The 26165-nt window shown below is 39.2% G+C and overlaps 1 protein-coding gene across 1 annotated transcript in view; it reads right to left on the bottom strand.

Annotated features, from left to right (window-relative positions):
* Nucleotides 1-26165, bottom strand: part of LOC126484965 (dynein intermediate chain 2, ciliary) — a 271700-nt gene that overhangs the window by 6686 nt on the left and 238849 nt on the right. The window contains exon 10 of the mRNA XM_050108567.1: nt 18769-19002. Within this exon, the coding sequence (XP_049964524.1) occupies nt 18769-19002 (234 nt within the window). The remainder of the gene's footprint in view (nt 1-18768; nt 19003-26165) is intronic.

The following is a 26165-nucleotide window of genomic DNA, read 5'->3' as shown; positions in this document are numbered from 1 at the left end:
CTACATATCAACCCATGCTGAAACACCCATACTAGTTTGTGGTGTAGCCTCCACAGGCGGCAATGCAGGTGCTGACTCTGTCAACTTATTGATTGTACAGATGGCGAATATTGTCCTGGGATATATTGTGCCATGCCTGCTCAACATGTTCATGTAGTTTTGTAAGAGTTGTTGGTCGACAAATTGTATGAATCACTTCTTGCCTCATGATATCACACACATGCTCGATTGGAGACATTCTGCAATTGCACTGGCCAGGGCAGCTGCTCCACGTCTTGCAGAGCACATTGAGTTTCAAAGGCAGTGTGTGGGCAAGCATTACTCTTTTGGAACAAAATATCACCTTCCTGTTACAAGATCAGCAAAAGGACAGATCTAACAACATTCTGCACACATCAACTGCTGGTTAGCATCCTCTCCAGAAACACCAAAGGTGAATGAGAGTTGTAGCTTGTTGCACCCCAGACCATAGCACCTAGGGTGGGGCCAGTTTGTCTTGGACAACATATCTACACTGTACATGCAAATGGCCATGAATTGCATGCAAGAAAAATCTGCTTTCATCGCTGATGGGCATGGCATGCTATTCCATCTTCCAAGTGATCCTCTGATGCCACCAGTCGAGCCATGTATGTCGACGCTGAGGCATGAGTGGAAGATGGGCTAGAGATATGCATGGTCATAGTCCCACTGCTCATAACTGGTTTTCAACAGGTCATGTTGACACATCTAAGCACAAATCCCTCTTACGTGTGCTGTGGTAGCCGTAAGATTCTCCACTGCTGCCCTTACAATACAACAGTCCTGGTGGGTGTCTACGAGAGTGTTCATGTGACTACTGATACCTGCATCATTGCACAAATGACGCAGTATGTCCAACTCGTGTGGCAATTCTCTGAAACAGCTATCCTACCATTCAGAAGGCCACAATTTAACTGCTTTCAAAGTCACTCAGCCAGCTGTAGAAAGCATGAATGCATCTCCATGGAATGGTTGTCCACTTACTTCACACGTTTGCATCACATTGAGCTTTCTTGTTCTGAGCATTCCCTATTACAGGGTAGACATATGGCACTGTGGTATCTATGCCACCATGCTTCTGTTGGTGGACATGGATGAAAACATTATCATTACATCTACTATCTCCCCAGGAGGCATATCCTGTCATTGGATCAAAATCGACATCATATTTCCAGATGAACTATTTTTTTTTTACAGCAGTGTATTTGCTTTTGACTAAGTTTCTCATCCCTTCTTATTGTTTTATAAACAAGAAATAATTATCGGACTTCTTAAAATCTCTGTCATCATCTTCACATCAGTCCTTCACATCCAGTAAAATACTGATACTTAATATCAGTATTCCTCTATGTGCATATAATAAATATTTCTTCTTGGTATACAATAATAGAAAAACTGGTAGAAGCTGACCTTGGGGAAGATCAGTTTGGATTCCGTAGAAATGTTGGAACACGTGAGGCAATACTGACCCTATGACTTATCTTAGAAGAAAGATTAAGGATAGGCAAACCTACGTTTCTAGCATTTGTAGACTTAGAGAAAGTTTTTGGCAATGTTGACTGGAATACTCTCTTTCAAATTCTGCAGGTGGCAGGGGTAAAATACAGGGAGCGAAAGGCTATTTACAATTTGTACAGAAAGCAGATAGCAGTTATAAGAGTCGAGGGACATGAAACGGAAGCAGTGGTTGGGAAGGGAATGAGACAGGGTTGTAGTCTCTCCCTGATGCTATTCAATCTGTATATTGAGCAATCAGTAAAGGAAATGAAAGAAAAGTTCGGAGTTGGTATTAAAATCCATGGAGAAGAAATAAAAACTTTGAGGTTCGCCGATGACATTGTAATTCTGTCAGAGGCAGTAAAGGACTTGGAAGAGCAGTTGAACGGAATGGACAGTGTCTTGAAAGGAGGGTATAAGTTGAACATCAACAAAAGCAAAATGAGGATAATGGAATGTAGTCGAATTAAGTTGCGTAATGCTGCGGGAATTAGATTAGGAAATGAGACACTTAAAGTAGTAAAGGAGTTTTGCTACTTGGGGAGCAAAATAACTGATGATGGTCAAAGTAGAGAGGATATAAGACGTAGACTGGCAATGGCAAGGAAAGCCTTTCTGAAGAAGAGAAATTTGTTAACATCGAGTATTGATTCAAGTGTCAGGAAGTCGTTTCTGAAAGTATTTGTATGGAGTGTAGCCATGTATGGAAGTGAAACATGGACGATAAATAGTTAAGACAAGAAGAGAATAGAAGCTTTCGAAATGTGGTGCTACAGAAGAATGCTGAAGATTAGATGGGTAGATCACATAACTAATGAGGAGGTATTGAATAGAATTGGGGAGAAGAGGAGTTTGTCGTGCAACTTGACTAGAAGAAGGGACCAGTTGGTAGGACATGTTCTGAGGCATCAAGCGATCACCAATTTAGTACTGGAGGGCAGCATGGAGGGTAAAAATCGTAGAGGGAGACCAAGAGTTGAATGCACTAAGATTCAGAAGGATGTAGGCTGCAGTAGGTACTGGGAGATGAAGAGGCTTGCACAGTATAGAGTGGCACGGAGAGCTGCATCAAACCAGTCTCAGGACTGAAGACCACAATAACAACAACATACAATAATCAGCCAGAACATTATGACCACTGACCTACAATTGATATAAAGCCATCCAGGCAATAGCAGGATCACCTGGCGAGGATCGAGTGCTAGTCAGACACACACACACACACACACACACACACACACACACACACACACACACACACACACAGTGCATGTAATATCAGTGAGAGTGCTATCCCATGTGTAGAATGGGGAAGGCACACAATCTATCTGAGTTTGACTGTGATGGCCTGGAGGCTCAGCATGAGCATTTTGGAAACTGCATGACTTGCTGGGTGTTCAAGTAGTGCTGTGGTGAATGTCCTCAACACGTGGTAAAATCAAGGTGAAGCCATGTCCAGATGTTGTGGGATTGGGCAGCCAACCCTCATTACAGACGTCGGACGTTGTAGACTGTGCAGACTGGTAAAAAAGGACAGGCAGTGAACTGTGGTGGGACTAACATCAGACTTTAATGGTGGGCAGAATACAAGTGTGTCTGAATGCACAGTGCACTGAACACTTGTAACGATGGGCCTCCACATCCGACGACCCGTGCATGTGCCAATATTAACATCACAACATTGGCAACTATAACTGCAATTGGCAAATGATCATTGGCACCAGACATTGACACGGTGGCAGAGCGTTACATGGTTTGATGAATCCTGATACCCTCATCATCATACCGATGGGAGAGCACAAATCCACCATCTTCCAGGGGAAATGCTCCTTGATACCCGTACTGTGGGAAAGAGACAAGCTGGTTGTGGCTCTGGGCTCTGTTATGTTCTGGGGGGAACATTCACTTGGGCATCCATGGATTCAGTGGAGCTTGTGCAAGGTACTATGATGGCCAAGGAATATCATACACTGGTTGCAAACCATATACATTCTTTCATGACGATCATGTTTCCTGACAGCAGTGACACTTATCAACAAGATAATGCACCATGTCATAAGGCCAGGAGTGTGATAGAGTGGTTTGAGGAACACAGTGGCAGGTTCCAATTGATGTGCTGGCCCCTCAACTTGCCAGATCTGAACCCAGTCAAAGACATCTGGGATGTGATTGAATGTGGCACCAGAGCTTATTCTGGTCCTCCATCCAGTGACCTACCAAGGCCTCATTGCTTCCATGCCACAATATGTCGGTGCTGCCATCCATGCCAAGGGTGGACATACCTAGGTTCTGCGGTGTATGGCTGGTGCATTACAACCCAGCCACACACCACACAACAGAGGGCTGCAGATTGCTGCCTTGTAAAGGTGCCTGCAAAGCAACCACAGCCCATTCTGCCTGCATCAGCTGCTGCAGTATTTGAGGGCGCCACATTCAGAGGACACAACAGGTACTATCTCTCATCTGTGAGTGACATGATACCACACAACTTCCCTGTATTCCTCCACTGTCCAGTCTTCATAGGACATCGTCCAGCAGCTCACCAGTCAGCGCAATTTCCAGACTTGACCTTGATGTTCGACTTGACAGGAAAAGTGTAGTCAGACTACTCATCAGTGCACATTGCTCACAAGTGAAAATAGACATCACGTAATAAAACTGGTTATAGTAAGACAAATGTAGTACCCAATCTTGGATCATATGAAGTGAATGATACCACAGTGAAGAAGTAAAAACCAAAAATCCACTGCTACAAAGCTGTGTGAAAATGTTTATATGTCAGTGTTTATAAATACTTAATGTAACTACAATGATCATTATGAACTTCTCAAAAAAGATAGACTATTAGTTCTATTTTAAATATGAAATGTATATCCCAAAGATTATTTTGCATAATTGGATCGATATATGATAGTAATTTCTCTGTTACATGTTGTTGGAGGAAAATTTTTGTTCTTTTGGGCTGTTGGTTGTAAGAGTCTGAAGTGCAAGGATGGAGAACGAATTATGTGGTTTTATTTATTTGTATCGTGAAGTGAGAGGACTGAAAATATACGCATAATTCTGCAGAGAGTCCACCAAATTTCTCGTTGTTACCCTCTAGACAATTATAGGAAGATGAACCACAGAAAGGAAGAGAACAATGATCCATCAACATACGACAAAGAAGAGCAACCAAAAAGATGATATTTTATTTATTAACAGAACTGGTTATTAAAATTTGACTGTCACTGTCATTCACTGCAGTGTGTCACTATCTCAGTGTGGCAAGTGCTGCGAAAATGTGACCAGCTGCCCAAATTACTAACTTACTCCAAACATCAGTAACATTAGGCAAAAAGAGGGTGGGGACAGTCAGAATATGGTGGCATCGTCCAGGATGTTCTGAAAGTAAAATGTGAATACTAAGTTGGACTATTTTTCTTCTTGTAGATTAAAAGATATTGTGAAAATTTTATGTGAACATTCGGCCAGGTATGAATCATAGCTATGAAACAGCAACAATAACAGCAAAAAAGGAGTTCACAAACAAGAAGAAAAAAGGAAGGAAAAAATGGTCTGTGTATGTGCGGATGGATATATGTGTGTGTGTGTGTGTGTGTGTGTGTGTGTGTGTGTGTGTGTGTGTGTGTGCGAGTGTATACCTGTCCTTTTTTCGCCCTAAGGTAAGTCTTTCCGCTCCTGAGGTTGGAATGACTCCTTACCCTCTCCCTTAAAACCCACATCCTTTCGTCTTTCCCTCTCTTTCCCTCTTTCCTGATGAAGCAACCGTTTGTTGCGAAAGCTTGAATTTTGTGTGTATGTTTGTGTTTGTTTGTGTGTCTATCGACCTGCCAGCACTTTCGTTTAGTAAGTCACATCATCTTTGTTTTTAGATATATTTTACCCACGTGGAATGTTTCTCTCTATTGTATATATATAGATATATATCTAAAAACAAAGATGATGTGACTTACCAAATGAAAGTGCTGGCAGGTCGATAGACACACAAACAAACACAAACATACACACAAAATTCAAGCTTTCGCAACAAACAGTTGCTTCATCAGGAAAGAGGGAAAGACGAAAGGATGTGGGTTTTAAGGGAGAGGGTAAGGAGTCATTCCAATCCCGGGAGCGGAAAGACTTACCTTAGGGGGAAAATAGGACAGGTATACACTCGCACACACACACATATCCATCTGCACATACACAGACACAAGCAGACATTTGTAAAGGCAAAGAGTTTGGGCAGAGATGTCAGTCGAGGCGGAAGTACAGAGGCAAAGATGTTGTTGAAAGACAGGTGAGGTTGAGCGGCGGCAAATTGAAATTAGAAATTAGCGGAGATTGAGGCCTGGCAGATAACCAGAAGAGAGGATATACTGAAGGGCAAGTTCCCATCTCCGGAGTTCTGACAGGTTGGTGTTAGTGGGAAGTATCCAGATAACCCGGACCGTGTAACACTGTGCCAAGATGTGCTGGCCGTGCACCAAGGCATGTTTAGCCACAAGGTGATCCTCATTACCAACAAACACTGTCTGCCTGTGTCCATTCATGTGAATGGACAGTTTGTTGTTGGTCATTCCCACATAGAACGCTTCACAGTGTAGGCAGGTCAGTTGGTAAATCACGTGGGAGCTTTCACATGTGGCTCTGCCTTTGATTGTGTACACCTTCTGGGTTACAGGACTGGAGTAGGTGGTGGTGGGAGGGTGCATGGGACAGGTTTTACACCGGGGGCGGTTACAAGGGTAGGAGCCGGAGGGTAGGGAAGGTGGTTTGGGGATTTCATAGGGATGAACTAGGAGGTTACGAAGGTTAGGTGGATGGCGGAAAGACACTCTTGGTGGAGTGGGGAGGAGTTCATGAAGGATGGATCTCATTTCAGGGCAGGATTAGAGGAAGTCGTATCCCTGCTGGAGAGCAACATTCAGAGTCTGATCCAGTCCCGGAAAGTATCCTGTCACAAGTGGGGCACTTTTGGGGTTCTTCTGTGGGAGGTTCTGGGTTTGAGGAGATGAGGAAGTGGCTCTGGTTATTTGCTTCTGTACCAGGTCGGGAGGGTAGTTGAGGGATGCAAAAGCTGTTTTCAGGTTGTTGGTGTAATGGTTCTGGGATTCCGGACTGGAGCAGATTCATTTGCCACGAAGACCTAGGCTGTAGGGAAGGGACCGTTTGATGTGGAATGGGTGACAGCTGTCATAATGGAGGTACTGTTGCTTGTTGGTGGGTTTGATGTGGACGGACATGTAAAGCTGGCCATTGGACAGGTGGAGGTCAACGTCAAGGAAAGTGGCATGGGATTTGGAGTAGGACCAGGTGAATCTGATGGAACCAAAGGAGTTGAGGTTGGAGAGGAAATTCTGGAGTTCTTCTTCACTGTGAGTCCAGATCATGAAAATGTCATCAATAAATCTGTACCAAACTTTGGGTTGGCAGGCCTGGGTAACCAATAAGGCTTCCTCTAAGCGACCCATGAATAGGTTGGCGTACGAGGGGGCCATTCTGGTATTCACGGCTGTTCCCTTTAATTGTTGGTATGTCTGGCCTTCGAAAGTGAAGAAGTTGTGGGTCAGGATGAAGCTGGCTAAGGTAATGAGGAAAGAGGTTTTAGGTAGGGTGGCAGGTGATCGGCGTGAAAGGAAGTGCTCCATCGCAGCGAGGCCCTGGACGTGCGGAATATTTGTGTATAAGGAAGTGGCATCAATGGTTACAAGGATGGTTTCCGGGGGTAACAGACTGGGTAAGGATTCCACGCGTTCGAGAAAGTGGTTGGTGTCTTTGATGAAGGATGGGAGACTGCATGTAATGGGTTGAAGGTGTTGATCTACATAGGTAGAGATACATTCTGTGGGGGCTTGGTATTTCCTTCCCTCTTTCCTGATGAAGCGACCGTCTGTTGCGAAAGCTTGAATTTTGTGTGTATGTTTGTGTGTCTATCAACCTGCCAGCACTTTCATTTGGTAAGTCACATCATCTTTGTTTTTAGATATATTTTTCCCATGTGGAATGTTTCTCTCAAGATTCCATGACTTACCAAACGGGAAAGCGCTGGTAGATAGGCACAATAAAAAACACACAAACACACACACAAAATTTCAAGCTTTCGCAACCAACGGTTGCTTCATCAGGAAAGAGGGAAGGAGAGGGAAAGATGAAAGGATGTGGGTTTTAAGGGAGAGGGTAAGGAGTCATTCCAATCCTGGGAGCGGAAAGAGTTACCTTAGGGGGAAAAAAGGACAGGTACACACACACACACACACACACACACACATATCCATCCACACATACAACGAAAGCGCTGGCAGGTCGATAGACACACAAACAAACACAAACATACACACAAAATTCAAGCTTTCGCAACAAACTGTTGCCTCATCAGGAAAGAGGGAAGGAGAGGGAAAGACGAAAGGATGTGGGTTTCAAGGGAGAGGGTAAGGAGTCATTCCAATCCCGGGAGCGGAAAGACTTACCTTAGGGGGAAAAAAGGACGGGTATACACTCGCACACACACACACACACAATGTTGGTACCCCGTTTTGCAACATTCTAGTGAGAAACTTTTCAGGTGGAGGTAGTGTACATTCTGTAGATTTTCTGCGGCATTGTAAAGATAATTTTGTGTCTAATATGACTGATACTATTAAAATCAAGTTTGTTAAGAAGTTTCTGGAAGGTGAAGTATTATATTTATAAATGATCTCCCTCTCTCTACGGAATATTGTAGATTCACCATTTTCGCGGATGACACTACACTACTTATTGATAATTCAGTAGATAAACTTGAGGTAACTGCAAATAAGGTTCTAAATGAAACGGTGAACTGGTTCAACATTAAGGGTCTTTCTTTAAATTACTGTAAAACAAACTACATTCAGTTCCACAAAACATCCAAAGATGAGGAAATAGTAGTACAAATAGGTGAGCAGACAATAACCAGGGTAGATTCCTCAAAATACCTAGGCTTGCATATTGATAGCAAACTGAATTGGTCAAACCACATCGTGGATCTATGCAAAAGACTAAGTTCAGCAACATACGCATTACGCATTGTTTCTTCTTATAGAAATATGGAAACCATGAAGTCAGCATATTATAGTTACTTTCATGCAATTATGGCATTTAGAATTATATTTTGGGAAAATGAGTCACTGGCTAAAAAAGTACTGTGTGTACAAAAAAGAGCCATAAGGATCATGTGTGGAGTCCATCCTAGAGCCACATGGAGGAATGTTTTTAAGAAGCTTGAAATACTTACATCCACGGCGCAATATATATTCTCGTTGGTGTGCTTCATAAGGAAAGAAAAATCCATCTTTAAGCTGAATAGTGCATATCACAGTCACAATACTAGAAGGAAACATGATATCCACTATGAACAGCCAAATCTAAGTATAGTGCAGAAAGGAGTCCATTTCAGTGGCTGTAAGATTTTTAATGCCCTCCCTTCAAGAATTAAGTGTTTGGTAGATGATGATCTCTTGTTTAAAAAAAACCTTAAGGCAGTTCCTATTGCAAGGATCATTTTATACAATAGAGGAGTTCCTGAACTACAGTGTTTAACATATATTGCAAATGTATGCCCAAATTTGTATTTGTAATATGGAATATTTTTATTGTAAACATATATTTTGCAATATTTATTGCTGTGCAACACTTATTATTTTGTAATCTTTATCTATCTCTAAAATGTATCTTTTGTAGTGGGATCTAAGTTACTGTTTACTGTTTTTTGTTTTGTAATCTCTATCTATCTCTAAAATGTATTTTTTGTAGTGGGACCTAAGTTACTGTTTACTATTTTTGTGTTGTTTTATGTATTACCATAAATTCTGGCCAAAAGCTTGTAAAATTGACACGTTCCATATCCTGTGATAGTGTCACAACATGGATCACCGGAACAAGAGATAAATAAATAAATAAGCTGGGCAAATCAGTATACTAATGATGACAAGCTATGTATATTTTGATAAAAGATTTTTAGATAAATTTTGGTCAGAGACTGAGCAAGCTAGAATAAATAGTGATTTTCTCAATGTACTGAATTACAAAGAAGGGCATATTAGCATGAAACAGTTTTGCAAAAATCAGCTTAAAAAATTAGCGCATTTGAGGAAACCTTTTGATGAACTCACCCAGATTGATGGTTTAAAAAGGAGGTTACTGGCTGATGTACAGTGGACATAGTATATGGGCCAGATGACACAACAGATCAGTTTTTGACATATGTGCATAAATTAGGTAGAGTTTTGAAAAAAAAAAAAAAACAAGGAAATACTGCTACAACAGACACACAAATTTTGAAAGAGGTAGTAATCAAAATTGGCACAGTAATAATCACAACAGGAGAGAACATTGTAACCACAATGATAACAATTATCATCAGAAGGAACATAACAGAGTAGATGGTAACAATTTTCATTATGGAGAGCAACATGGTAATAGTTGGAACAGAAATTGGAATAGAAACCCAAGAAAGGAGGATGGGATATTAATTCAGGAAACAAATATCTAGCCTGGGTCCCATTGTCAATCCGCAATTTAGGGGCTCATGAAACAAATAACAGATTGACCAGAAATTACACAAATACTGACACACAAGAAAAACACTCTAGTGTAGCAATCAGCAGTTACTTTAAAGATGTGTACTATTCTGTTAATATGATATCTGTTGAGAAAGAAGTTTGTTCACCAAATAACAGATGGACCAGAAATTACACAAATACCGACACACAAGAAAAACACTCTAGTGTAGCAATCAGTAGTTACTTTAAAGATGTGTACTATTCTGTTAATACGATATCTGTTGAGAAAGAAGTTTGTTCACCAGGCATGGCAAAATATACAAATAAGGTAAGTGAGCTCGCAGAAATTGAAAAGGAGGATACAGAAGAAATCAATTTATCAGAATTCTGTCACTCGGTAGAGACTTTTCATTTGTCAGATACTGAAGTGACTGATTTTTGTGATGATTTTGGAATTCAGAAACTAATACCAGAACCAGGTAAGAAAAATATGGATACTGTATTAATGAACAGCAAAACTGAGAACTTAAACAATAATGAAACAGCGAATGATGATTAGTAATTTATGTGATGATACTGATGATGTTCATTGTTTTTTTTAATACAATAAATTGAAGGTAAGTGGTGATGAGAATAGTAATGAGGAAGAAAAGTATTTTGTTTGCTTTAAAGAAGAATTGGAGGTATTAGGTATTAGTAAGGAAATGTATAATAGTTGCTATAATGCTGTAGAGATATCCAAAGAGACTTTTAAAGGATTGAGGGACATTAATCACAGTATCACAGCAAACAAAATTCTTGATTTAATTACTAATAAGAAGGCAAGTATAGATGACCAACCTAATTTATTTACCAGCTATGACAGTGACAGTAAGCTACTTAATGTTATGAATGAGAATGAATCATTTTTATATAATATGTGTTTAAAAAATGATGCTATGCTATTACAATCATGATAAAAAACCTGTGTTTAACTTTGTATCCAGAGAGGTGGCAAAAATTAAACATGTGGTTGTAAAACAACTTAAAGACAAGTACCACAGTGTTGATCTAAATGAAACAGGTAAGTACTTATGGATTGATGAAATTCTCAGTGACAGTGATAATGATGTCAGTGTTAATTTAATGAAAGTGTGTCAAGGCAATGAAAATGGTAAGAATAATAATAATTTTAGAGGCTTTAGTTTTGTAGAGATAGAAGATGACCTGTCATATGAGGATGTCAAGACTGATAAATGTACTGAAGTTTGTTGTCCGTTCATTAAGGTCAGAATAGGATCATGGGAAGGCAGGTGTTTTGACACAGGCAGCCAAATTTCAGGAGTGTCTGACTCATTAAGTAAAGAAATTAAAACATGATGAAGACTATGTAGAATTACCTGTAATTGGAGTGTAGATTAAAGGTGAAACTGGGAAACATAGTAAAGTCAGGCTTTAGTTACTTTTGCAATTGATGTTTAATAATTCAAGATCTCTGTGAAGATCTTATCCTTGGCATGACATGGATAGTTAGTGTGAATGCAGGTTTTGATTGGGGAGGATAGAAGCTGATAATCAATGCACCTGATGGAGATTGTATTTGTACTGATTTTATAAGTCAACTATATCTTATGAGGAGGATAAAATAAATAGCATCAATGTTTAAAAGACAGTGGATTTCTAGTTAAAGATATTCCAGGATCAGACACAGACGAAGCTGAATTTAAAGAACTTGTAGACACTAGATTTCAAAAGGAAAAGGGTTAACTGATAATCAGAAATGGGCATTGGAATCTTTGTTATGGGGGTATAGTGATGTGTTTAGTAGTGTTCCAGAGGTAGAGTGAGAGGATATCAGTGTACATTGCAGCTAAAACCACATCAATCATTTTTTATAAAACTATATTGTGTACCTATAGCTAAGAGAGCTGCACTTGAGAAGAGTTGCATAAGATGGAAGTGTGTGATATCAAGAGAGGTGTTAGCTCATAGAACAACCCATCAGTCATTGTTTCCAACAGAGATGGTGGAGTGAGATTGTTTCTCTATTCTAGGTATTTGGAGAAGTATTTGTGCAGAGAAACAGATCACCCTGAAAACACTGATGAACTTTTACATAAATATAAAAACATTCAGATTATGTCTAGTTGGGATTTAACTTCTGGATTTCGTGAGATACCTTTAGTTCCAGAATCACATAAATATACTGCCTTTCATTACAGTGGTAGATATTACCAATACTGTGTAGTACCTTTTGGTTTGAACTCATCTGTAGCTGAGTTCATAAGAACATTAGAATATGTACTTGGCCAGGATATGATAGGAAAACACTCTAGTTTGTGTTAGTGTTATACTCGGATTAAAAAGAGTGTAAGACAAGGATATACTTTTCCCCCCTGTTGTTCAATGTATACACCGAAGAACCAGTAATGGAAATAAAAGAAAGGTTCAGGAGTGGAATTTTGCTAACTGAACCAAGTTGGGAAGAGCATTTGGAATTGTTGAAGCAGGTAGGTGAAAAATTTAGGCAAGAAGGTATGAGTCTGAAACTCGAAAAATGTAAATTTGCTGTCCCTGAGCTAAAAGTATTAGGTCATGTTATTACTGGGGAAGAAATTTTGGCAGATCATGATAAAATTAAAGCAATCTAGGATTTTCCAGCACCACGTAGTAGCAAGCAATTGAAGTCTTCTATGGTTTATGTGGATTTTATCAAAAATTTGTGAGTGGACAAAGTTTGCATGCATACTGTTCATTTTCTTATTTTAGATTTTTGGTTGACCCGAGTTCAGTTAACTGGAGTTGTATTGTACTGTCTAAAATAGGCACTGTCCAGTTTTACAAATTACATGTGCTCTCTTCTGGAAAGTGCTCTGGATTAACTGCCAGTAAGAGAAAAAATTTTTGAGCTGCAGCCATACAACCTGTAAGACTCACCAGCAGCTAATACTAAAGCCTTCATTGTATGCACAAAATGTAATCTTACATAGAAGGAAGGTATGTTTGTTATGAAGAATACTTATGTGACACAGCTGCTATGGACACAGTGAATTTCACAACGTAAAATATTCCACAGAAGCTTCAAAACTGAAAAGCACCTGAAAATGAAAATATTAGAAAGGCACATGAGAATGGAAATATTAACATCAAATTTCTAAAAATGTAAAGAAAAAGAAAATATAGGAAAATTAAAAAGAACTTTGGACAAAAGAGAAGCAGCTGTGTGAATACCAAGGGCTAAGATGGCAAGCTGGTACAAAGAAGGGAAAGCTGAAAGGTGGAAGGAACTGAATGAAGAGCTGTAAAAGGGAAATGAACTTGATGACAGTATTGTAGAAAGCTAAGAAGAAGTAAATGCAGATGAGATGGGAGATGTGATACTGCGAGATGAACCTAATAGAGCACTGAAATGCCTAAGTCGAAACAAGATCCCTGGAGTAGACAACAGTCGCCCAGAATTACTGAGATCCTTGGGAAAACCAGCCATGATAAAACTATTTCATACGGTATGCTGGGTATATGAGACAGTCAAAACATCTTCAGATACAAAGAAGAATGCAGTAATTTCTATTCCAAAGAAGCCAGGTGCTGACAGATATGAGAATTACTGAACTATCAGTTTACTAAGTCATGGCTACAAAATACTGACATAAATTATTTACGGGAGAACAGATGTACTGGTAGAGGTCATCCTTGGAGAGGATCAGTTTTGGTTTCAGAGAAATTTTGGAATACAGGCAATACAGACTCTATGTCTTGTTGATGATGTTGATGAGTCCCATACTTCTTTACAGAGTGTAGGGGAGCGACGCGGGAGACCCGCGCTGCCTGTCTTATCTTAGAAGAAAGGCAAATCCACTTTTATAGTATTTGTAGATTTAGAGAAAGCTTCTGGCAGTGTTGACTGGAATGAACTCTAAAATTCTGAATGAAGCCACGATATAGTACAGGGAAAGAAAGGTCATCCAAAATTCGTCCAGAAAACAGACTGCAATTATAAGAGATTAACAAACCCAGAAGTTTTTCCCTCTATACACTGAGCAAACAGTGAAGGACTGTAAGGAGAAATTTGGATAAGGAATCAAAGTTTATGGAGCAGAAATACAAACCTTTGAGTTTGCAGATGGGATTGGACAGTACATGACTAGTTAGAGCAGCTGAATGGAGTGAATAGAGTCTTGAAACAAGTTTGTAAGATTAATATTAACAAAAGTAGAACCAACATAATGGAATGCGGTCACATTATATAAGATGATAACGAGAGAATTTGATTGAGAAAATAGACAGTAAAAGTGGTATATGAACTTTGCTATTCGGGCAGCAAAATAACTGCTGGTGGCCAAAGTAGAGAAGATATATAATGCATACTTGCAATACCAAGAAAAATATTTCTGAAAACATAAATTGTTAACATTTAATTTAAATGTAATTGATAGGAAGTCTTTTAGAGGGAATTTGTGTAGCATGTAGGGTTGTACAGAATGAAACATGGATGATAAACAGTTCAGACAAGAAGAGAACAGAAGCTTTTGAAATGTGTTGTTACAGGTTACAGAAGAATGCTGACGATTAGGGGATAGATTTAGTAACTAATGAGGAGGTATATAGCACAATCTGAGTAAAAGAAGAGATGAGTTGATAAAACAGAGCCTGAGGCATCAAGGGGTTATCAGTTTGGTAATGGAAGGAAGTAGGGGAGAGGAATTGTAGATGGGGGCCAAGGGTTGAATAAAGTAAGTAGGGTCAACTACATACAGGTTGTAGAAGTCATGAAGAGATGAAAAGGCCTGCACAGAACAGACTAGCATGGAAAGCTAAATCATGCTCACAGCAAAAAAAACAGCTCTGGTGAAAAACTCAAGTACAATAGCTGAGCAACAATAATAACCACCTTTTTTATGTATCTATCCATACTTTGACTCTTTATTTGTATGTTGAGTGATTGATTTTCATCATTTGACATTTTATTCTTTGTTTGCATTTAACAGATAGAAATATTACATCAGTGGGTATACCTTGCATTCTGTAGAAGTGAAGCATGCAGTGGTAACCACGAACCTACTATGCTGTCATAGTAGGAGGAGAGGTGATACGACTATGTGGTGCATCCCAGGTGGCGGACAGGGAAGTCCTCACCGGTTTACTGGCAGACTTGAGTGAAATAAAATAGCACTCACAGACCAAACACACCCTCTGCGGTTAACAACCATAGTTGTAAATCGGAGCTTGCTCCAACTAAGATTGACAACCTTCGAAAGTCAAAAATGGAAAGGTCTTTTAGGAAAAAAATTTCACCGTCCTGCTCAAAAAGGCAAGAAAAGGCTACATCGGATTCGGTGGGTAGTCAACTAGAAGACAGCAACGAATCAGAGTGTCTGCAACCATCAAAATGCACACTAAAACACAAAAAGAAGGTTAAACATAAGCAAATAAATTACATAGCAACACACAACATAAACTCACTACTTCAGACCAGAAAACTCAAGGAGCTCACAGATGAACTAAATAAACAAAAAATTTTAATAACAGGGATCCAAGAAATGAGAAACACCACAGAAGACCCATTCGAACCACAAGGATACAGAATTTGTAATGGGAAACCAGGACCGAGGGCAATGAAACAATGTCCCCAGTTTGGAACAGGGTTTTTAGTAAACATAAAAATAATAGATTCAGTAACGGATTTCCAAGCAGTATCACCAAGAATTGTGACTCTAAGCTTTAAAACAATGAATAAAACCTATACAATAATAAATGATCATGCCCCAACAAATGAAAAAAATTGTCTAACAAAAACAAAGGAAGAGGTAGATAAATTTTGGGACCTTCTAGAACAAACTGTGAACAGAGTTAATAAAAAGAATGTAAAAATCTTATTGGTAGATTTCAATGCTCAGTTGGGAAAAGAAAGGAAATATAAAGATATAATTGGAAAATGGAGTCCACATAAATTTACGAACAAAAACGGTCAAAAACTTGTAGAACTCTGCAGAGAACACAACCTTATATCTAAATCAACATACTTTAAGAGGAAGCCAAGTAAACTTAAAACATGGAAACATCCAAACTGGAGGAAGGGGGAGTGGCAGCTAGACCATGTCTGTATGGACAAAAATTTTCATAAGGAGATCCACAATGTTAAAGTACTGAGAGTAGTAGACACAGGCTCAGACCATTCTATAGTTAAAATTAAAATCAGATTCACTCTTTTAAAGAAGAGGACTGGAAAAACTAATAAAATAAAAAGGTTTGACCCACATCAGTTAATTAAAAATAATAAATACCAACAAATAACACAAACCATCAAATTAACACATGATCTAGAACAACTAGTGCCTAATCTTAAAAAAGAAGCAGAAAATCTAACTCTCTTGAACTCACTAAGGAAACATGCATGGTGGACATCAGAATGTGACAAATTCCATGAAGATAGACACCAAGCATGGTTAAAGTTTGAAACACATAAAACTGAAGAAAATGCCATCAACCTAAAAAATGAAAGAAAAAAATTCACACAAAATATTAGAAGAATTAAGAGAAGATTCCATAAAGATATTATAAACTCTATAGAAGGTAATTATCATAAAACCAACTCAAGGAACTACTATAAAATCTTTGGGAAACAACTACAACAATGTGAGGCCCCTACACTAATACTGAAAGATGAAGATGGAAGAATGACACACAGTAACAAGGAAAATGCAGAAATCATGGCAAAAACATTTAACAAACTTCTGAATTGTGAGGAACCCAAAGAACCCTTACAAATCAACATAAATACCCCAATAAAAACCAAACCTAACAAACTAGACCCTCCAACTTTCCAAGAAGTAGAAAAAATTCTTAAAGAATAAAAAATTATAAGGCATGTGGAGAAGATCAGGTTTTTGTTGAAATGTGGAAATATGCAAGTGACACAGTCAAGACCTCCTTACACATGGCTCTAACAAAAATTTGGGTAACAGTACGATTCCCCGAACATTGGACCACAGCTATCATCCACCCACTACACAAAAATGGAGATAAGAGCAACCCAGACAACTACAGAGGAATCTCTCTCCTAGATTGCACATACAAAATTCCATCCAAGATCCTATATGAAAGAATCAAGGAGCAATTAGAACAGGAGTTGGGGAATATCAGGGAGGTTTCAGACCATGGAGAAGCTGTGCAGAGCAGATAATTAGTTTAAAATTGATTATGGCATACTACAAGAAATGGAACAAACCTATGGCAATAACATTTGTAGATTTTAAGAAGGCATATGACTGTCTCCACAGACCTTCAGTATTAAAAATTTTAAGAAATCTAGGACTCCATCCAAAACTAATTAAAATAATACAACTCACTCTAACCAACACCAAATGAAAAGTGAAGTTTAGAGGAGAAATTTCGGAACCATTCCTCATAAAAACAGGCTTAAGACAAGGTGACTGCCTATAACCATTACTGTTCAACTGTGCACTGGAATACATAATGAGAGAATGGTACAAGGGCAATTCAAAGATGATAAGAATTGGAAGTGCAAAAGATGATATTAGCTTAAACTACTTGGGATTCACTGATGATCTTGCTCTCCTAGCCGACACCGTTCAATGAGCCAGGCAACAAGTGAAATCACTACAAGAAATAGTAGAGAAAGTAGGCCTTAGAATATCATTTGAAAAAACGGAGATTATGCTAACTGATCCACCACTTGCAAACAAAATTACAATAGGAGAACAGGAAATCAAAATTGTTGATAAATTTAAATATTTAGGCGAAATAATAACATACAATCTAAATGAGAAGCCATCATGGAAGAATAGAATAAAAAAACTGAACTATGCAAATTACATTACCAAAACTACATACAACAAAAAAAGCCTATCTATAGATGCAAAATTAAAACACTATAAAACAGTTACACAACCAGAAATAACGTATGCAGCTGAAACTATCTTCAAAACAACTAATACAGCAGAAATTGCCAGAATACTAAAAATAGAAAGAACAATAATTAGGACATGTATAAATAAACAGTATAAAATAAATGGATGTTGGAGAATAGCATCAAATGAAACAGTATATAAGAAAATAGAACCAATCATGAGCACGATCAGGAAGAAACACATCTCATTCTTTGGACATCTGATGAGAACTCCAGAAAACAGAATTAGTCAAAAATACAAAAATTGTGGAATAGCAAGAGCGACATAAAATGGATCACAGAAATTAAGTAAGATATAAAAGAACTCCAAATTACAGTAGATGACCTAAAAAACAAGACAGAGAGAACCAGAATACTGCAAGACCCGCAAACCAGACTACAAATGAAAATCAGTAAAAGGAGTACAGAGTGGTCTCAGATGAAGAAAGAAAGAAAATATCTGAAAGAATGAAGAAATATTGGACAGACAGAAGAGCAAAACACCTTTTGTATAAGAATAGACTCCAATAATTATATTACCTAAATATTGTATTAAGTTATTGTTGAGCCAAATTGTATCCCTGTGTAACAACTTGTTTACAGCTTTGTATTTTTGACTAGAGTGGTCCAATGAAGGCTATAAAATAAACAATAATAATAATAATAATAATAAAATGCAGTTGTACATAAACAGTATTAAAATAAAGAAAAACACACATAGGATATACAAAAAAACAATAAGAGTAAGAGTATAAACTGGTACACCTCTTCTTATGGCAACTCATTAAGCAGACTTTTGTATCTTATTGGCATGCTTCATTCCTTACATTTATTTGCTATTATTTTATTTTTTACCTGTCATCTCCCACAATTAAAACTGGTAACTTGTAATTAAATGATAGTCTTGTCAGTTTGTTCTTCTTTGCTGATACAACTGGCTGGACACAAATTGGTTTATATTTGTTGACATTCAAATCAAAAACGTGGACTTTACCATCATTAGTGACTGCAGCAAGAACAGTACTTGAATAAGGTGCCCACTCAACGTCTCCAACAGGTGATCCCAAATCAAAAACAAATAATGGATCACTGAAATGAAGAAATCATATAAACTGATAAATAGTAGATAAGGTATATGGTAGTTAATTTTTATTTTAATCAGCTGGATCCAAAATCAATCCAAAATTTTGCTGTTAAGTTTGAACGTTGTAATGTTACATATTGATAGTAACCCAAAGTCTTTACCACCTGAGTAAAGTTATGCAAATATTTATAAAATTATATTTCAGTGTATTTACATTAGGTTTATTTCAATATATTCTCACAGTTTTGTTTCTTTTCTATTTTGTGTGGAGGTTACAAGATCGTCACAATGTGGAATTATACTTCTTTACTGGTACAAAGTTTTGCAGTGCTGGCCACCACAGAGTTTTAGTTGACAACCGGGAGCGCAAGATGAGACATGCATTGTCAGGAGCTTCATCACACTTTATAATAAGTAGAAAAAAAGGAAGCTCACAGTACCTGATCCCAAGTCCAAAACAAATAATGAATCACTGAAATTAAGAAGTTGCATAAGCTGATAAATTTTAGATGATGTGTATCATACTTAATTTTTCAATTTAATCATGCTTCATTCAAACTCAATATCTTTACTGCTTGAGAGAAGTCAGGTAAATATTCATAAATTTATCTTTAATTGACAAACTGCCTATTGGCTTCTGTCTCAGGTTCTTCGGCTGACATTCATCTAATGATTTTACTGACGTTTCGCCAGCACAAGTGGCTGGCATTGTCAAAGCTTCATCCTCCATTGCCGGTGGTGCCCACTCAACATCTCCAACAGGTGACCTCAAATCAAAAACAAAATCATTAGAGGAACATCGGCCGAAGAACTCGAGACAGAAGCCAATAGGCAGTTTGTCAACAAGTGGCCACGAAAGCCTTAACAATTTTGTATTATCTTTAATTGTATTCACACGAGGTTTATTTCAATATATATACAGAATCTTATTTCTTTTCTGATTCAAATGGAGGCTACAAGATTGTGACAATGTGGCATTGTACTTTTCTGTAGACAAAAGGAGTTTAAGGCATTATTGTTGAATCAACAATTGATGTAATGTAAATGTGCAGTTTTGCTTAGAACCTCATTGAGAATGAATAAAGTTCATTAATATTGCATTCTAACAGTAGTAGTAACCATCAGGCAAATATTTATATACTCTATGACAAAAAACCAATGCACCATGAAAGAATTATCCAAATGGGACAGAAATCAGTAGATGTGATGTACATGTACAGACAAAGAAATGATTACAAATTCAGAAAAATTGGATGATTTATTCAAGAAAAAGAGCTTCACAAATTGAGCAAGTCAAATAATGTGCTGGTCCATCTCTGGCCCTCGTGCAGGCTTGACAGAGTTGTTGGATGTCCTCATGGGGGACATCATGCCACATTATGTCCAATTGGTATGTTAGACTGTCAAAATCCTGAGTTGGTTGGGCAGCTATACCTGTAATAGTCCAAATGTTCTCAATTACGGAGAGCTCTGGCAAACTTGTTGGCCAAGGTAAGGTTTAGCAAGCATGAAGATATGGAGTAGAAACTATCACAGTGTGCGGTTGGGCGTTATCTTGCTGAAATGTAAGCCCAGGATGGATTGCCATGTACAGCAACAAAATAGGACACAGAATATCATTGATGAACTTGTGTGCTCTAAGAGTTCCTTGGATGACAACCAAGGGGGTCCTGCTATGAAAAGAAATGGCACCCCAGACCATCACTCCTGCTTGTCTGGTGACGTGTTGGTATCCCACCACTGTCTGGGGGATCTCCAGACATGTCTTCAGCCAGGAATCTCACTGACTGGAACATAATTGTCTTCAGTGATAACTTCCACTTCAAACTGAGCCCTGATGATCAGTGAAGGCGTGTCTGGAGGTGCCCTGGACAGTGGAGGCATACCAACCTGACTGTCACCCACCATCAGGTCTGACAACCAGGAGTTATGGTCTGGGGTGCCCTTTCTTTTCAATGCAGGATGCCTTTTCTTGTAATCTGTGGCACTCTTACAGTACAGTGGTATGTAAATGATATTCTACGCCCAATTTTGTTGCTGTTCATGGCAAGCCATCTGGGCTTACATTTAAGCAAAATAATGCCTGCCTACAGGCAATGAGAATTTCTACTGCTTGTCTTCAGACTTGCCAGGAAGGTTTTCAGATCTCTCCCCAACTGACAACATTTGGAGCACTATTGGCAGGGCCCAACATGAATCTCAGGATTTTGAAAACTAACGCACCAAATGGACAGAATTTGGCATGATATCCCTCAGGAGGGCATCCAACAACTCCATCAAACAATGTCAAGCCAAATAAATGCTCACATAAGGGTCAGTGCATTATTGACTTGCTGAATTTGTGAAGGTCTTTCTTTTGAATAAATCATTCAGTTTTTCTGTAATTGTAATAATTTGTTTGTCTGTACATGTACATCACATCTTTTGGACGATTCCTTCATGATGCACTGCTTTGTGTCTTAGAGTATATCTGTATTATAAGCACTCCGTCTTCAGGCCACGAGTGGCCTACCAGGACCATCCGACCGGCGTGTCATCCTCGGTGGAGAATGCGGATAGGAGGGGCGTGGGGTCAGCACACCGCTCTCCTGGTTGTAAGATGGTATTCTTGACCGAAGCTGCTACTATTCGGTTGAGTAGCTCCTCAATTGGCATCACGAGGAACGATTAGCAAATGGCGATGTGAGAAGATTTGTGGGGAAAAGTATTAGAGAAGTCTGTCATTCTCATTTCATGAGAACTACATAATTTGCATCCATCCCTGAACATGAACTTATTTGAAACCCACTGAAGTGAAAAATTTTATATATTGTTGCAACAGTGCATACGGAGTACACGAAATGATTACAATTATAGATCAATAGCACAACCAGTTCTGAGCTACCACGTATTGACCCATGCTCGAACACCCACATTATTGACATGGTGTAGCCTCAACAGTTGGCAATGCGGGCACTGTCTCTGGCATCTAGTTGATCATACAGATGACGAATACTGCTCTGGGATATGTTAAGCCGTGCCTGCTCGACCTGTTCACGTAATTCTGTACGAGCTGTAGGTTGACACGTTGCACGAGTCACTTCTCATCCCATCATATCCCACATGTGCTCGATTACAGACAAGTCTGGAGATCGTACTGGCCGAGGACGTTGCTGCATATCTTGTAGATCACACTGAGATTCTCGGGCAGTGTATGGGTGAGCATTATCCTGTTGGAACAACCCATCACCTTCCTGTTGCAAGAATGGCAAAAGAATGGATCTAACAAAATTCTGCACATATGAAGTGCTGGTTAGCATCCCCCCCAGAAACACCAAAGGCGAACAAGAGTTGTGACTTATTGCACCTTGGATCATAAGACCTGGGGTGGGGCCAGTGAATCTTGGATGAATACACTCTATGAGACAGCACTCACCAGATTTCTGTCATATGCACAAAAAACCTGTGTGCAGGCAGAACCTGCTTTACCGCTGAAGACAACTGCGCCATTCCGTCTTTCAAGTGATCCTCTGATGGCACTAATTGAGCTGTGCACGTCGATGCTGTTGTGTGAATGAAAGATGGGCCAGAGATGTGTGTGCCCATACTCCTGCTGCTAATAATCTGCTCATAACACTTCGCACTGACACACTTGGGACCACAGGTCCTCTTATGTGTGCTGTACGATCTGCCACTCCTGTCCTTACAATACGACGATCCTGGTGGGTGTCTTTGCTGCATGGACACCCAGACTATGGGTGTGAGAGTTTTCACATGACCCCTGACACCAGCATCGTTGCACAACAGGTGCAGCATGACCAGCTTGTGTGGCAGTTCTCTGAAAGGATCATTTCACGACTTGGAAGGCTACAATTTGTCCCCTTCAAACTAACTCAGGTGGCTATAGGAAGCACAAGTGCAGCTCCATGGTGTGGTTGCCTGCTTGATTTACATGTTTACACTATATGGAGCTTCTGGCTGTGAGCATTCCCTATTAAAGGATAGACACAGATGACTCTCTGCCAGCTATGCCACTATGCTATCTGTTGATGGACAATATTGCAACCATTATCATTATGTCTACTATTTGCCAGGTGGCATATGCTGTCATCAGATCGAAATTGACATCATCTTTCCAGATGAACTAATTTTTTCCCTGGCAGTGTATACTGAATGTAACTCTTATTCCGAGATACATCCTAACTAAAAGTATATTATCATGGAATGACAAGTCATGTGTCATGCAGTGACCAAAAAACCATAGCAAAATTAAGAATAATAAATCTTAAAACGTTCTCCTGTTCTCTACATTGAATCATATCAAGAACATGCCTACAGAAACGATTCAAAGTGAAAAGAAAAGCAATATTAAAACAATTTGCATAGCACTGCAATGAAAAAGAACTATATTCAGATTTGTGGAGTTTTTTTTTTTTTTTTTTTTTTTTTTTTTTTTTTTTTTTTTTTTTTTTTTTTTTTTTTTTTTTTTTGCGTTATTATGAAGTCTTATGCTGATGAACTAGTAAATAACCAAAACAGTGAGGAATGCACCAACATGCAGCACACAATAGTAGCTTATCTTCTTCCTAGAGAGAATCAATATGCAACAAACATTGTAACAGTCTTCATATACTTCCACAGTATTTCAATAATTAACAGTCTCAGTTTAGATTCCAACACTGAAATTTGTGGTACTGTACTAATACTTCTACCACATTTGATTAGCCATTAATGTTCATATTCTAGTAGTTATCGGCTTATGTAATACATTATGAAAGTGAAAAATATATACACTTATATAAGCTACAATTATGTTAAACTAATCTTACAGCCAACATAAACAATTACTACATAGAGGATGCTTGATGAACTTCTTCAGGTTGCATGAATCAACTGGTAGTCTCAACATGAAAATAGTTTGGGATTATTTAGTTTTTTGTTTGTGGTGGACTGTGAACAAATACAATTATGTGTTGGCATAGGAAGATCATAGTACAGGCCAGTATTTATGCTGCCACAAATAATGATGCAGCACATAAATCAACATAAACTTCATTAGCTCACATGAGTGAATGCTACTTCCTTGGACCAACACCCAGATTGCACCACTCTTTCTCTGCCAAGTCCAAAGATCATTCTCTTATCATGGCAGAGGGTCTCTGGAGACAGTGTTGAAATTTTTTCTCCCATATAAAGGCCCCAACAGGAGTGCGGAGCACTGTGGGCTGCTGTGTTGACGTGTGCAGCTGGCGCAGATGCTCTTGACTGGCAGTATTGTGGCTGGCATGTGAGTGGGCAGGCTGGGTCGCTTCTTGAGTGGTTGACTTAACTGATGCATTAGTGTACACATGGTACAGCACAAGGTGCTACAGTGGATTTTGTGGGTGGCTGTAGCATAACCTGGATGGCAAAACTGAGGCTGATGGTGATGGTAGATCAGCAGGAGATCAGTCACTGAGAGACAACTCTGCTGTGTGTGGTAGGAAGCTGTAGTATGCTTTGGTTGCCAGAAGTGTCAACCGAGGTGTCATCCCAGGTTGCAATGTATGCAGAGTGTCTTGCAGGATCCAAGTGGGCTTAAGATGGGAGAGGGAGACTGTCATGGACTTGACACAAAGCAAATAACAAATGTCTGTGGCCAGTATTGGAGTACCCAACATGGACCAGTGTATGGCAGCTACAGGGCTGCCCAAACCGTGTCATCCTTCATCATGACGAATTCACATGGAGAGAGTTCTTTGTGTATGAATACCTTGGTGGTGTATGGGGAGCCAGAGGTGGCAAGTACATCTTCTGAATAGTGCACAGCTGCACTGCAACAGAGCTGGTAGCTCTTGTTGAAGGCCATCTATAGAAGTTTGTGCAAAGTCAGATGGTAGGACTAGTGGTTACTCATACAACACCTCTGCTAGGGAGGCACGTAATTCTTCTTTCTATGAGGAACCATGAACCATGGACCTTGCCGTTGCTGGGGAGGCTTGCGTGCCTCAGCGATACAGATGGCCGTACCGTAGGTGCAACCACAACGGAGGGGTATCTGTTGAGAGGCCAGACAAACATGTGGTTCCTGAAGAGGGGCAGCCGCCTTTTCAGTAGTTGCAGGGGCAACAGTCTGGATGATTGACTGATCTGGCCTTGTAACATTAACCAAAATGGCCTTGCTGTGCTGGTACTGCGAACGGCTGAAAGCAAGGGGAAACTACAGCCGTAATTTTTCCCGAGGACATGCAGACGATGTATGAGACAGGCGAAATACCCTCAGACTTCAAGAAGAATATAATAATTCCAATCCCAAAGAAAGCAGGTGTTGACAGATGTGAAAATTACCGAATTATCAGTTTAATAAGTCACAGCTGCAAAATATTAACGCGAATTCTTTATAGACGAATGGAAAAACTGGTAGAAGCCGACCTCGGGGAAGATCAGTTTGGATTCCGTAGAAATGTTGGAACACGTGAGGCAATACTGACCTTACGACTTATCTTAGAAGAAAGATTAAGAAAAGGCAAACCTACGTTTCTAGCATTTGTAGACTTAGAGAAAGCTTTTGACAATGTTGACTGAAATACTCTCTTTCAAATTCTGAAGGTGGCAGGGGTAAAATACAGGGAGCGAAAGGCTATTTACAATTTGTACAGGAACCAGAAGGCAGTTATAAGAGTCGAGGGACATGAAAGGGAAGCAGTGGTTGGGACAGGAGTGAGACAGGGTTGTAGCCTTTCCCCGATGTTATTCAATCTGTATATTGAGCAAGCAGTAAAGGAAACAAAAGAAAAATTTGGAGTAGGTATTAAACTTCATGGAAAAGAAGTAAAAACTTTGAGGTTCGCCGATGACATTGTAATTCTGTCAGAGACAGCAAAGGACTTGGAAGAGCAGTTGAACGGAATGGACAGTGTCTTGAAAGGAGGATATAAGATGAACATCAACAAAAGCAAAACGAGGATAATGGAGTGTAGTCAAATTAAGTCGGGTGATGCTGAGGGAATTAGATTAGGAAATGAGACAAAAGTAGTAAAAGAGTTTTGCTATTTAGGGAGTAAAATAACCGATGATGGTCGAAGTAGAGAGGATATAAAATGTAGACTGGCAATGGCAAGGAAAGCGTTTCTCAAGAAGAGAAATTTGTTAACATCGAGTATAGATTTAAGTGTCAGGAAGTCGTTTCTGAAAGTATTTGTATGGAGTG

Source organism: Schistocerca serialis, chromosome 6, assembly GCF_023864345.2.
Source record: "Schistocerca serialis cubense isolate TAMUIC-IGC-003099 chromosome 6, iqSchSeri2.2, whole genome shotgun sequence".
Classification (NCBI taxonomy): domain Eukaryota; kingdom Metazoa; phylum Arthropoda; class Insecta; order Orthoptera; family Acrididae; genus Schistocerca; species Schistocerca serialis.
The sequence above is the reverse complement of the archived record's forward strand: the minus strand, read 5'-3'. Positions and strand labels throughout refer to the sequence as shown.